This window comes from Brassica napus, chromosome C3 (genome assembly GCF_020379485.1).
Source record: "Brassica napus cultivar Da-Ae chromosome C3, Da-Ae, whole genome shotgun sequence".
In the NCBI taxonomy this organism is placed as follows: Eukaryota; Viridiplantae; Streptophyta; class Magnoliopsida; order Brassicales; family Brassicaceae; genus Brassica; species Brassica napus.
The window spans coordinates 73,287,229-73,299,943 of record NC_063446.1 but is presented as its reverse complement, the minus strand read 5'-3'; the positions used below and the strand labels follow the sequence as shown (position 1 = coordinate 73,299,943).

General features: G+C 35.6%; 1 protein-coding gene across 4 annotated transcripts; it reads left to right on the top strand.

The window, feature by feature from the left end:
- Positions 1–3,071: 3,071 nt before the first annotated feature.
- Positions 3,072–10,114, top strand: LOC106434762 (inactive protein kinase SELMODRAFT_444075). Of its 4 annotated transcripts, none has more exons than XR_007320929.1 (9): positions 3,096–7,784; positions 7,863–8,017; positions 8,084–8,178; positions 8,269–9,032; positions 9,102–9,262; positions 9,332–9,408; positions 9,486–9,633; positions 9,695–9,858; positions 9,944–10,114. XR_007320929.1 is itself a non-coding variant. In XM_048751460.1 (9 exons), exons 1-9 carry the CDS (start codon positions 7,610–7,612, stop codon positions 10,031–10,033), a joined length of 1,815 nt encoding a protein of 604 aa, XP_048607417.1. In that variant the 5' UTR covers positions 5,478–7,609; the 3' UTR covers positions 10,034–10,114. The 4 variants fall into 4 exon arrangements, 3 of the variants coding, with proteins under 3 accessions (XP_048607415.1, XP_048607416.1, XP_048607417.1); XM_048751460.1 differs by having other exon boundaries at positions 5,478–7,784; positions 9,709–9,858; XM_048751459.1 differs by having other exon boundaries at positions 3,073–7,404; positions 7,535–8,178; positions 9,486–9,858.
- Positions 10,115–12,715: the final 2,601 nt, after the last annotated feature.

Sequence of the window (12,715 nt, the reverse complement as noted above, 5' to 3'; positions counted from 1 at the left end):
CCGGCGACTGCCGTCCTTCTAGCGGTCGTCGGAACCCACCCCTTTGTTTCCCTTCTCTCTGCTTTTCTTGTTCTCTTTGTGGTCTTTTTTCTGGTTGCGGCGGAGGTGAAGCGTCAAGGTCTCTTCCCGATTCAGATCTGAAGTATCTTGAGTAGATCTGCGCTGGTCCCAGTGAGATGGAGTTGCTAGAGGACGGCATGTACCCCTCTCTGTGGTTTCGACTCAGATCTGTTTCAGTGCTTTTGGTCGGGAGATTTTCTCCGCAGATCTCGACGTGTTCTCGGTTAGCGGCGCGTGGTCCGTCGGTGAGGCTCTCTAGGTCTCGGATCTGGGTTTTATAACTCAATTCTTTGTCCAAGCTTTGTATCTTCCATGGTCTGAGGTGGTTGCGCATGGAGCTCTTCCTTGGTGGTGAGTTTCCTCTCCTGCTAGGAGCCAGCTCTGGTGGCGGCGCATGGAGATGTGTTAACTCAGCCTCGTGTTCGAGGTGTCTTGCGGGTTTGCTCTCCTCAAAGCTTGGATTTTCCGGTGGTGTGGCGTTCATCGTCGCTATCCTCCCCTCCTTTGTGCGATTGCTCAACGTTTCTTAGCTTCGGTCGAAGCAATGGAGTATTGGTTGGTTGGAGACAGGTCTTCAGTTGGGCGCTCAAGCTGCTCTCTCACTCGGTGAAGCTGCTCTGGAGGTGGGGGTCCTGTCCGGTCCGCTTGCTCTATATGAGCTCTCGGTTCAACGGGTGTAACGGTCCCGGTTAAGAGGTTTGGAGGCGGCAATCTCTAAGTCTCGACCGAACGACGGCATCGTCGGATGGTTTCTCTGCCTCGTGCTGCCAGGATATGTTGATCTCGTGCTGGTTTGTATGTTTGTGCTTGTGATTCTTGGGGTGGTGAGTGTTCTGTAGGCGCTCCGGAAGCTGTAGGAAGTTGTAGCATCAGGGTTTGAGGGCGCCCATCTCTCTTCTTCTCGTGGCAACCTGTTTGTCGTGCGGTCCTTACCATTTCCCTTGGTTCGAGCTTGCTTTGTTGGCTTCCATCTCTATTAGCCTTGTTTCTAGTCTTTTACTTTGCTTAGTTTGTTGAGTATAACAATGGTGTTTAGATTGCATTTCAATTTCTCCGCTACTTGTATTTTCATGTAATTTCTGTCAAAAACAGAAAATTTGGTATAATCAATTTAACATTTTACCAGAAAAAAAAAAAAATCTGGTTGTTATTCTTTTTTTTTTTGTCTGCACTCTGGTTATTATTCTTATATTGGCAATTTAGGCTATTGTAATTTTGTTTATATTGTAAACTTGAAAACGAAAATGTAAACAATATTTGATTAAAATTTAATTTTTTGATTTTAGATTAAAATACTATATTGATATAAGAGTAGATTTTAAAAACTTTAAAAACTAAAAACCGCATGATATCAAAAAGTGAAAATTGGGGGTATTTATAGCAAATGATGCTTGTTTAGTGTTTATGTGTGTTCTACTGTATCAATAGTGCTGACACTTACTTTGATTAGTGTTATTTTTTGAGTGGTGCCAACATTTTGAGTGATTGGTTGATAAAAGAAATTATTATTTTGTTGCGAAATTTTTTATAACGATCTCATCTGTCGATTATCATGACTATTGAGTAGTTTCTTCTTACTTATACAGTTACACTTTGTATCTTATTTAATTCAGTGTTGCCAGTAGCAAACGGAGCATAACTTAACAACCAACACCTAGAACACTTAATCAAATACCTATAATTTTAATTAAGCGGTTTAGACATTTATAAATTATAATATATTAATTTTATATTCTAATTTATATTAAATATCATTATTCAAAAATAAAAAATTTATAGTATGAATTTTTCATAAGATTTTGTACTATAATAATTATTATCATTTATAAATAATGTTATTATATTTTTTATTTTTAATATTGTATTTGTCTGAGAGACTTAGAAAGAATTTGTCATCATTTTTAAGGGGTCTAAAACATAAGTATTTAAGAGGGGCATTTAAAACGTTTTTAGAACACTACTAAAACTTTTATTCAGCCCGATTGTTTTTTGTAAAAAAATTCCATTTAAAAAGAGTGTGACAAGACGATACTGTGATAACAGCCGTAACTGTTCAGCATCCGGAGCCGACGGACTGGTCGGAGAAACTCAGCATCAAATGGCCCAGCGATGGTGACATGTTTCCTAAACTCAAAATAGATAGTAATAAATTGGACAAATCTTCTTTTTTTTTTGTAACAAAAATAGCATAAAGAAGAAAATGATTCGAATAAATTTTATTAAAAAACAAAAGACTAAGTTTTCCTTGATGAATAATACATTTGATATAAATAATTTTTTTTTAAAACAAATATTTTTATCATTATTTTAATTTTTACGTACTAAATTCTAAATTCTACGCCATAAATCTTATCTCCAAACCCTAAACTATTTCCTCCTCAAAATCTAAACCTTAAATATACAAATTAATTTATTCAAGAGATATATGTCTTTTCTCTTTAGTGAAATTTATTTTTATCGTTTTATTATTTGTTTACTATTAGAAGATATTTCTTTAATAAATTCTTATTAGTTATTATGTTACTAGGTGTCTTGTCCGCATATGTAGGCTTAATCGTTTTACAAATATTTATTAGTTTAACTTTATTATTTCAAAAACCAGCATAATAACTTATTATTTATGTTTTCAAAAAAATTAAATCAAACATATATATATATATATATATATATATATATGAAAAAAATATAATTAAATATATATGTTTAAATAAAATTTATTAAAGATAACATTAACTTTAACCACTAAATTCATTATAATTGTTTTATATTTTATTTTTAAATTTTATAATTGAAAAATATCTTTTAAGATAACAACACAATATATAAGAATTATCTTCTTTCTTAAAAAAGTTAATATTATAAGAACTTTCAACGTGAGAGTTCCGGTGCTAAAAATTACTTCGTCATCTACGTCACTCGGCTCGCGCGCAACCCCGCCCCGAGTTGGGTTAGGAACACAGTAACTCGACCCCTCATCAAGCTGGGCTAATCCTAAAGCGGAAGGATAAAATGGGGTATAGAACATTTAGGATATTTTTTTTTATAAAAGATCACTTTAGCTGTAAGAGCTCCATCATAAAGTTGAAGACGCTCTACTGAAATAGATTTCGCGGAAAACCAGCTATATCCGATCTTGGTTGGCCTTTCACCCCGAGCGAGAACGGTAAAGGGCGCACAAACTATGTCGTTGCGTGGGGATTCATCTTTCTATGCAACAGTCCACCAATAGCGGAAGAGAAAAAGAAGATAGGCTACGCTCCTCATCTCGACATTGAAAGAAAGCTACAGCGCTAAGACGTAACTTCTACTAGTGTGCTCCTCTTGCTTTTTTGGCTAAGGCCTATAGAACTCATTTCACTCCGGTTATCTAGTTAATAAATCTCTTTCGTTCGAGAAGGAGCTGAGATCTTATCCGCGTTGCTAATATTTGGGTGGAGGTTAATCAATAGGGGAATCAGCTGGTATTTCATCTTCCTCTATAATTTTTTGGAAAGCGAGATCGTACCTGTTTTTCTAGGCCTGTTTGGACGACGGAACCGAGGTTGATCAAAGACATGCGCCGAGTGCTAGGAATGACTATAAGCCGATTCGTTGTGGAACTAATGCTTGCATTGGTTTTGATACCTCAATCCCGAAGCCTTCAGAGTATCTTTTTTATAGGTGCCTCTATCTTTACGGGGAATTCACTGCTGATAGATCCCGCCCAGTGTCCTCCTCCCTCCCCCTCCGCCTTCCGACCCGGGGGAGTATACAGTGACAACTTAACCATTTCCGCTGGCTCAAGCATAGCATCTTTTCCCCAAGCCCATTTCCTCCAGGAAAGCTTCATAGCTCCAACCTATACAAGGGGTTTTTATGTCCTTTTTATAGGTTGGGTTGTTGGATACGGGATCCTCGTAGTAGGCTGGAGCAACATCCAGCCGATGGACGGATGCGACTTCCCTCAGTTGGTTTGGGTGGCATAGCCCGTTGCATAAGTCCCCTTTGAATGGTGTTGGTCCTACAGACCGTGAACGGATTTCGCCTCTGGCCTCTGGGCACTTCGGAACCACGCGAGTTCACCGGGGTGGAGCACGGTCCACCAAAACCGGCATAGATTAGGTGCTATTGATGGAACTTGGTAAGCTTATTTTTCTCCATATGGAAGTGATGCGAGCACTTAGAGATGCGGGTAGAGGTACTAGAACAACAAACAGAAGTAGCAGAAAGATCTATTCAAAAAGGCAAATATGAATGATTATCTAATAGGGCTGGGTGTTTGATTTCTGTGAGCATAGGGGGAAAGGGATCCCAGACGGTGGAAGAGCCAGGGGAGGCCCTCATTGCCAATTGGTTTTGAGTTAGAAGCCCATGAACACTCACATGGTATCAAGAGTTTAATGTTTGTTCTGGTTCAAGCTATAAAACGGTCAAGTGTGTTTCTAATCAGGGTTATCTAAATTGGAATGTCTCCGTCCCCCTATGATGAGAAAAAGCTTTCCGAGTGGACGAGGACCGATCTTCTCTTTCTTTAGTCTTGCTCGTCTTATGGGGGTCATCTCAATGGGTTCAGAAACCACACGTTTCTCTGGATCATCATAGCGTACTTCCACATATTCACTCAGAGGAAGGTATAGCGTATTTAGACATATACCAAATCATACTTATTTGAATTGTTCATCATATAATAAAGACGCCGATACCCCTAGCGATATCACCCCTCCGTCTATATCCTAAAAGATTATGTAATCTGTAGGTTAAGATTTTTAAAGATTTGCGTATCCTTCAGATTTTTAAAGATTTGTGTATCCTTCGTATCTTGTGTCAGAATACCCAAATCTTCAAAAATATATCTTTTTTTTAATTTCAATTTTGAAATTCAAAATTCAAAATCATATCTCAAATCAACTTCGTCCGTAAAACTTGTCTCAAATCTGGAAACTCTCTCCTTAAGCTTTTCGCCCATCTTCTTTGATTGATGACATCGTTACCAACGATGGTAATAGAAAATCGAACAGATGTGGAGTCTTCGAGAACAATACCGGAGAGGATGTTTGCTTTGGGCGATCCAAAGCGCCGTTTGTGTCAGGTATTATACAGCTCAGATTTGCCTTCGTCGGATACAAGCATTGTTAACCACCTCGGTAAGGAAACAAAATCTCAGCAAACATTGGATAAATCTAAACCAAATCTAGAAATACACACCAATATACGATAATCATTTATTCACAAAAGGGCCTATCGGTATTTTCACTTACACATGAATCACTATTGGACCTATATTTATACTGTATAAGGCAGATCCTTATTTTTTGGCTTCCTAGACCACCGTTAACTGGGGTGCTTACCCTGGTGCTTAGCCATTTTTTTTTAAAAAAAAGAAAAAAATAAAAAAAGTAAGCGGTAATGCGAACAAGCGCAGTAAGCGTCGGTTGTTCCCCCTGTTCGCGGGCTCCACTGACACGTAGCAGTCTCCGATTGGTTCATTTTTTTTTTTTAATCAGACAAAAACCAAAAAATAAATAAAATAAATAAGTATCCCATTTGGGGTGGTAGGGTTAATTATGCCCTTACAGTATTATGGGCTAATTTACTCAAGATTTTTTTTTTGTTAATTAATGACTTTTTTGGTTTATCAAAACTTCTTTTAGCATTTGTTTCTTTGCGATTATTCAAATTTGAAAGTAGATATAGAATGATGAAGTGTTACGTGTTTGCTACTTTATGATTTAGTTATTTTAAGTTTTATACACGTTGATGATGTTTATTAAAATGCTTTTTAAATCATATATATATATATATATATATATATTATTGCTTTACACTTAATAATATTCAAATGGAAAATTTTCTTAAAAGAGTATTTCTTCTGTTTCATGAAAGTGTAATTTTGATATTTTACATAGAATAAGAAAGTGATTAAAATACATTTATGTTTTAATAGACACATTTATTAATTGAGATAACTAAAATTATTTATAAATTAAAATATTTTGTAATTTATATTTATCTTAAAATATGTATAAATTTCATTAAAATTCTAAGTTGACATTCTTTGTATAACAAGAAAAGTAATTAATAACCGTTTTATGAGACGAGACATATGGAATATTTATTAAAAAATGATATGGCTAAATTACTCCAAATTTTAAACCTTACTCTAATATCAATCTTATAAATATTAAATCATAAAATCTAATAACCAACTATACACTAAATATAAATATTAGAAATATTTACTAAAATTATATTTTTAGAATTTTTCCTTATATTAATTTTTTATAATAAAACGTTGGTTAGTGTTATTTGAATGTGCTTCTATAACACTAACGCACTCATTGGTTTAAATTTCAAAATTTCAAGGATGTTTTTAAATCACAGACTGTTTTGACAAATAAAGAAGAAACCATAAAAGCTGATTTCATATTTTCGCGCTTTTTCTCCTTGTTTCTACCTGAGCAGCATTTATGCTGCCTGCTCTCTAGATTTTCTACACTGTCTTGTTTCCATCTCTATAAAAGTGCTTCTGATGGTAAAAGCAGAAAAATTTCAAGTCAGACAAAACATAGCAACATCAATGCTTCAACTGAATACTACTACTAATTAATAATCTTCTGTCTTTTTTTTTTTTGCTAAAATATAATCTTCTGTCTTCTTCAAGTGAGATAATAAACATAGCGAAACCATTGCTTGTTTTCATGCGGTGAAATATATGAATGCTTAGCTTGGTGAGAAATTATGAAACAATAAATAATAGTGTCTGTGTGATGCAGGTTGTACATAATGTATACACATAGTTTATATATCCGATTCTTGATGCTTTTTTTTTGTGTATTCAAGAAAGGATTTAATTTAATTTATTCATCTATTTCCATAGCTATCCATTATTTTTGCAAGTCTAGTCTAAAGTACAGTTATTTTGGCAGTTTCTTTAAATCTTCCGTTTCAAAAAAAAAATCATCCATTTCTTTCTCTTACTGTAGGTGTGATCTTGAAGATTTGGCAGATACTGTTGAAAGTGGACTGAAGCAGAGATATTTGATTTTTTTTTTGTTGCCCTTTCTCTTGTGGAAAGGGTTAGATCCACAAGTGGAAGAGGCTTCATTTCCTCTGTCTGTTTCTTGAGAAACATTGACTCAGTGATTTGACAAAAAGAAGGATAGGTTAGAGTTATTGGAAAGAGAGGAAAAAGTGTATCTCTTTGGATCCTTTGGAGATTTCAGCCTAAATTATTGAAAGCCTACAATGAGTTTTGGATTCATATAGCTTCAAAAAGCTGGTGTGGAATCTCAAAAGAGGGAGTTTTGTGGCTGAGGGCTTTGTTTTTATGTTTTGAAGTTAATGTGATTCAGTGAGAAGGAAGTGGTGAGTGAGAGGTCTTGTCATGTCTACAAGTTTTGTATCCATCTGCAACTCAAGCTGTGTGTTTGGTTTGGTCTTGTCTTGATGTCCAACTTGCCTTAATAATGCATTCATCATTACAAAATCTCTACAGGTTTCAGTAGAAATCAATCTTCTTGAAAGAGAGAGAGAGGAATCTAGAGAATAGTTATTTCATTTGAGTTTTAAAATGATCAGAAGAAAGCGGGAGAAGATACCAAGTTCTAATGGGACTGAGAAGGTTCTTGTTGCTGTTAAAGCATCTAGGGAGATTTCAAAGACAGCATTGGTTTGGGCTTTGACACATATTGTTCATCCTGGAGACTGCATAACTCTTGTTGTTGTTGTCACTTCTCACAATGCTGGTACTACTTTCTCTTCTTTGGTACTAAGTCATGGAGATGTACTTACCTATGTTTTAATCCATTGTCTTGTTTGTTTAGGTCGAAAGCTTTGGACTCTCCCTAAGTTTGCTGGAGACTGTGCAAGTGGTCATAGGAAACCACATTCTGATGCAATCCCTGAGATAAAAAGTGACCTCACTGATACTTGTTCTCAAATGATTCTCCAGCTTCATGATGTCTATGACCCAAACAAGGTTACTAACTTAGCCCATTACCAAAACATTAAAAAAGCAGTTATTCTCATGTTTTTTTTTTGGAAGGTTAATGTTAGGATCAAAATTGTTTCTGGATCACCATGTGGAGCTGTTGCATCTGAGGCCAAGGAATCACAAGCAACTTGGGTAGTTCTGGATAAGTAAGTACATAAATAATCATTTCATTGTTCATTTGTTTAGTTTTTACTCTCTCTTTGTGTGGTTGAAATGGTTCTTTTACTGTTTTACAGGCACCTTAAGCAAGAAGTGAAGCGGTGCATTGATGAGCTACAATGTAACATTGTGGCCATAAAGCGTTCTCAAGCAAAAGTTCTGCGGTTCAACTTGGTCGGTTCACCAACAACAAAAGATGCAGTGAAAGAGAACAAAAGCAGGTTGTTAGGTTCTGTTGGAGCAGTAGTTACAACTCCTTTTAGCAGTCCTGAGGTTGGCACACCATTCACTGGTACAGAAGCTGGGACTTCATCAGTGGCTAGCTCTGACCTTGGAACATCATCGCCTATTTTCACAGTGGAAGTGAAAAAAGATGATGCTAATGCTGCTCAAGAAACCAAGATTTCAAGTAGGAGTGATTCTGAGACTAGTGGAAACATAAGAGGAGCAGTTTCGCTATCACGAAATGCTCCTCCTGTTCCACCTCCTCTCTGCTCTATCTGTCAGCACAAAGCACCTGTATTTGGAAAACCACCGAGGTTTTTCTCTTACAAAGAGTTAGAGCTTGCAACAAAAGGTTTTTCACAGTCTAACTTCTTGGCAGAAGGAGGGTTTGGATCTGTTCATAGAGGTGTGTTACCTGAAGGCCAGATTGTAGCGGTAAAGCAACACAAACTAGCTAGTACTCAAGGAGATGTAGAGTTCTGCTCTGAAGTAGAGGTTTTGAGCTGTGCTCAGCACAGAAACGTGGTTATGCTAATTGGTTTCTGCATTGAAGAAAGCAGAAGACTATTAGTTTATGAATACATATGCAATGGATCATTAGACGGTCATCTATACGGTAAAACCTCTTAAACCAGAGTTCATGAGCTAGTTAACTTGACAAACACTTAACTCAATGTTGATTCAGGTCGCCATAAGGATACTTTGGAGTGGCCTGCAAGGCAGAAAATAGCGGTTGGAGCGGCTAGAGGTCTTAGATATCTTCATGAAGAGTGTAGAGTGGGATGCATTGTTCACAGAGACTTAAGGCCTAACAATATACTAATCACTCATGACTACGAACCACTGGTAACACCAACAAAGCTAACACTTAAGTTTCATATAGTTGCTTGATTCTAGTTTCTTTTTGTTTGTAAGGTTGGAGACTTTGGTTTAGCGCGGTGGCAACCTGATGGAGAGCTCGGTGTAGACACACGCATAATAGGAACTTTCGGGTAAAAACTAAATCAACATTCTCTATTTTAAGAGTTCTACAAGTCTTCCATCACTTACTTTTGTTTGGTTTGTTCAGTTACTTAGCTCCAGAGTATACTCAAAGTGGACAGATCACAGAGAAAGCTGATGTTTACTCATTTGGGGTTGTACTAATCGAGCTAATCACGGGTCGTAAAGCCATGGATATCTCCAGACCAAAAGGACAACAATGTTTAAGTGAATGGGTAAAAAACGCAAAGCTGAAAAGGTATCTTGTTTCTCGAGTTTTCTTTAAGCTCATTTTAGGGTTTGGTGAGCAGGCTAGGTCTAGATTAGAAGAGTATGCGGTTGAAGAGCTGGTTGATCCAAAGCTGGAGAAGAGATATTCAGAAACAGAAATCATTTGTATGATTTATACTGCTTCATTGTGTATACGCAGAGATCCACATTTGCGTCCTCGTATGTCTCAGGTAAAGCATATCAAACACACTCTTGAAACATGATTTCATTCGTAGTCAAACACTCTATCTCAGACAGAGTGTATGTTTGTTGAAGGTACTGCGTTTACTGGAAGGAGATATGGTAGTGAATGAGAGGTTTAGTGGAAGATTATCGACTGAGAGAAGTCAGAGATCAGTGAGATAGTTATGTACTAGTGATGATGTTAATGACTAAATAATGTAATTAACCAACAAAACACGTTGTCAATAAACTGTTCTTATGTCTCTCAGTCGCACAAAACTATTTATGTTATCATCGAGTGAGATAAGTCAGAGATTAGTGATAATCTTGTACTAATGATGATGTTAATGATTAAAATAATAATTAACCAACAAAAACACATTGTCTCTAAACTCTTCTTATGTTTCTCAATAACACAAAACTAGTTATGTTTTGTGTTTCCACCAAACACATGTGGAAAACTATCGACCGAGAGAAATCAGAGATTAGTGAGATAGAAATCAGAGATTAGTGAGATAGTTTTGTAATAATGATGATATTAATGACTAACATAACCATAATTAACCAACAAAAAAAACATTCTCAACAAACTGTTCTATGTTTCTCAATCACACAAAACTATTTAGGTTCTGTGTTTCCATTAAAAACACCGTTTAAAGGAAGATTATTGAGTGAGAGAAGTCAGAGATAAGTGAGATAATTATGTATTTATAATGATATTATGACTAAATAAAGTAATTAACCAACGAAACACATTGTCAACAAACTGAACAGAGTAAAAGAACGTTCTCATGTTTCAGACAGTAGTAACATGCAAAAGAAGAACAACAAGTTCGTGTTTGGTTTTACGAGGAAGGGTACGACGTCAGCCCCGAATATTCACTCGCCGCCACAGCTTCCTCATCGAGAAACAGATTATCACTCCTCCTAACCGCCGCATGGACCAGAACCAACACAACAGCGGTCAACATCGCTCCTGATTTGATGCGGTGCTTGGCGCGTGAGACGTACTCGAGATCAATCGGCGGAGATGGATGAGACGACGTTGGAATGGTGCCGTAGTTCGTCATTTTCGTTCACGCGTCTCTCTGAGATTGCTGGAAAAAGAAAAGAAAAGATTTATTGCTGAGTCTCCCTATAGATTATTAGGTAATGGTGCAGGCATTAATGTCATATGTAGATTAATCTATCCTATACTAAAAGGAAGATATAGAGTGATTTAAGCCTATCCACGTAAGCAAATATATTCCCCCAATCAAATCATTTGATTAATACACGTAGGATACCGGAGGCGTTTGTTTTTGGTTTACTGGATTCGTCTTTATCGGTTTAATAATAAAAACCCACACCCGAGACGGATATAGCGACTGTGAACTGGGCTTCGATTACGATTGTGAACTGGGCTTTATTGGTTAATACAAGGTGGATCTCATATGCATTTTTAATAATTATAGATCTCATATGCATTTTTAATAATTATACGAATACCTATAGGTAAGTATTGATTTTGCATGTACCTAGAACATAGTCTGACGCATATATAATGGACGAATCTATTCTATTAAAACAGCAGTGTGACCCATTGATAAAGGTTCAGTCCAACTATTTTTATAACTGCATCTAAATGATTATTATCTAAATACATCATGTCCTCGATAACCACTTTTTGAGAGTAAAATTCGATAACCACTTTCTTCGTCAAACCACCTTCAATTATCTAAATGATTTGAAATCAGAAACTTAAATAAACTTAATTTTGGTTGAATCTATGTTTTTTTTCTCTCCGTTAATGTTGATTAATAAATTGCTACAACTTTGAACCTCTCTGCAACCAACCCGATAAAGAGAAGAACTATACGTCTATACCCGATTCAATTTTTGGTTGAATCTATGTTAAAATTAATTTATTTTAGTTTAATCTACTGAAATAAGCATAGAACTGAGTAAAATATGATGACAATTGAGTGAAATCAATGGAAAAAAAACAGGAGGCGTCGACTCAAGTTTCAGAAAAAAAACAATAGGTTAAAAAGAAGGAGATGAAAGGGAAAGTACAGTTTTATTCTTTATTAAAATAAAATAAAAAATGAAGCAGACGAAAAATAAAGAGAGGGGATTCAAACCTATGTTACATGGAAACGGGAGCGGGTACGTGGAAGCGGAAGCGTATGGAAGCGCAGAAGCGAGATTTTAAAAAAAATTAGGAAGCGGGTACGTATTGGAAGCGTATATATATATACATATATAAGAATTTTTTAAAAAAATCTAGAACTAAAAATTATATTATTTAAATTTAAAATAAATCATTTATATTTATGATAATTATATGATTTCATATTAAAACTGTGAAATACACATAAATTAAATTATTATATTAATTATTTTTATTACTTTATAATTAATTGACATAATATATTTGAATATATGATTTATCTTTAATAAATATCTCAATGCATAAAGATAATTTATAGTATTAATTTTAATTGTTTTATATTTCTATTCAATCTATTCAATACTATTAAAATTTAGATTTTATATAAATTAAAATTAAAATTTTATATTTTTATTGATATAAGATATTGTGTTTTTTTTAAAGAATGGAAGCATGATTCCAAAACGGAATCGTAAGCTTCCAACGTGTTTTTTAAGAGAATATTTTAGAAGCGTTTTGGAAGCAAGATTCCGTAAGCTTCCACAAGATTCCGATTCCGATTCCGGTTCCGAAGCGGGAAGCGTACGTCCGATGAAGCTTCCGTGCAACGTAGATTCAAACTCGGGTACCCAGAAAATTGAAGTCACTCTATAACCACGTGTGGTAAAGCAGTTAATTGTATCATGTATGCAAATATTTAGCTAAATCGAAAC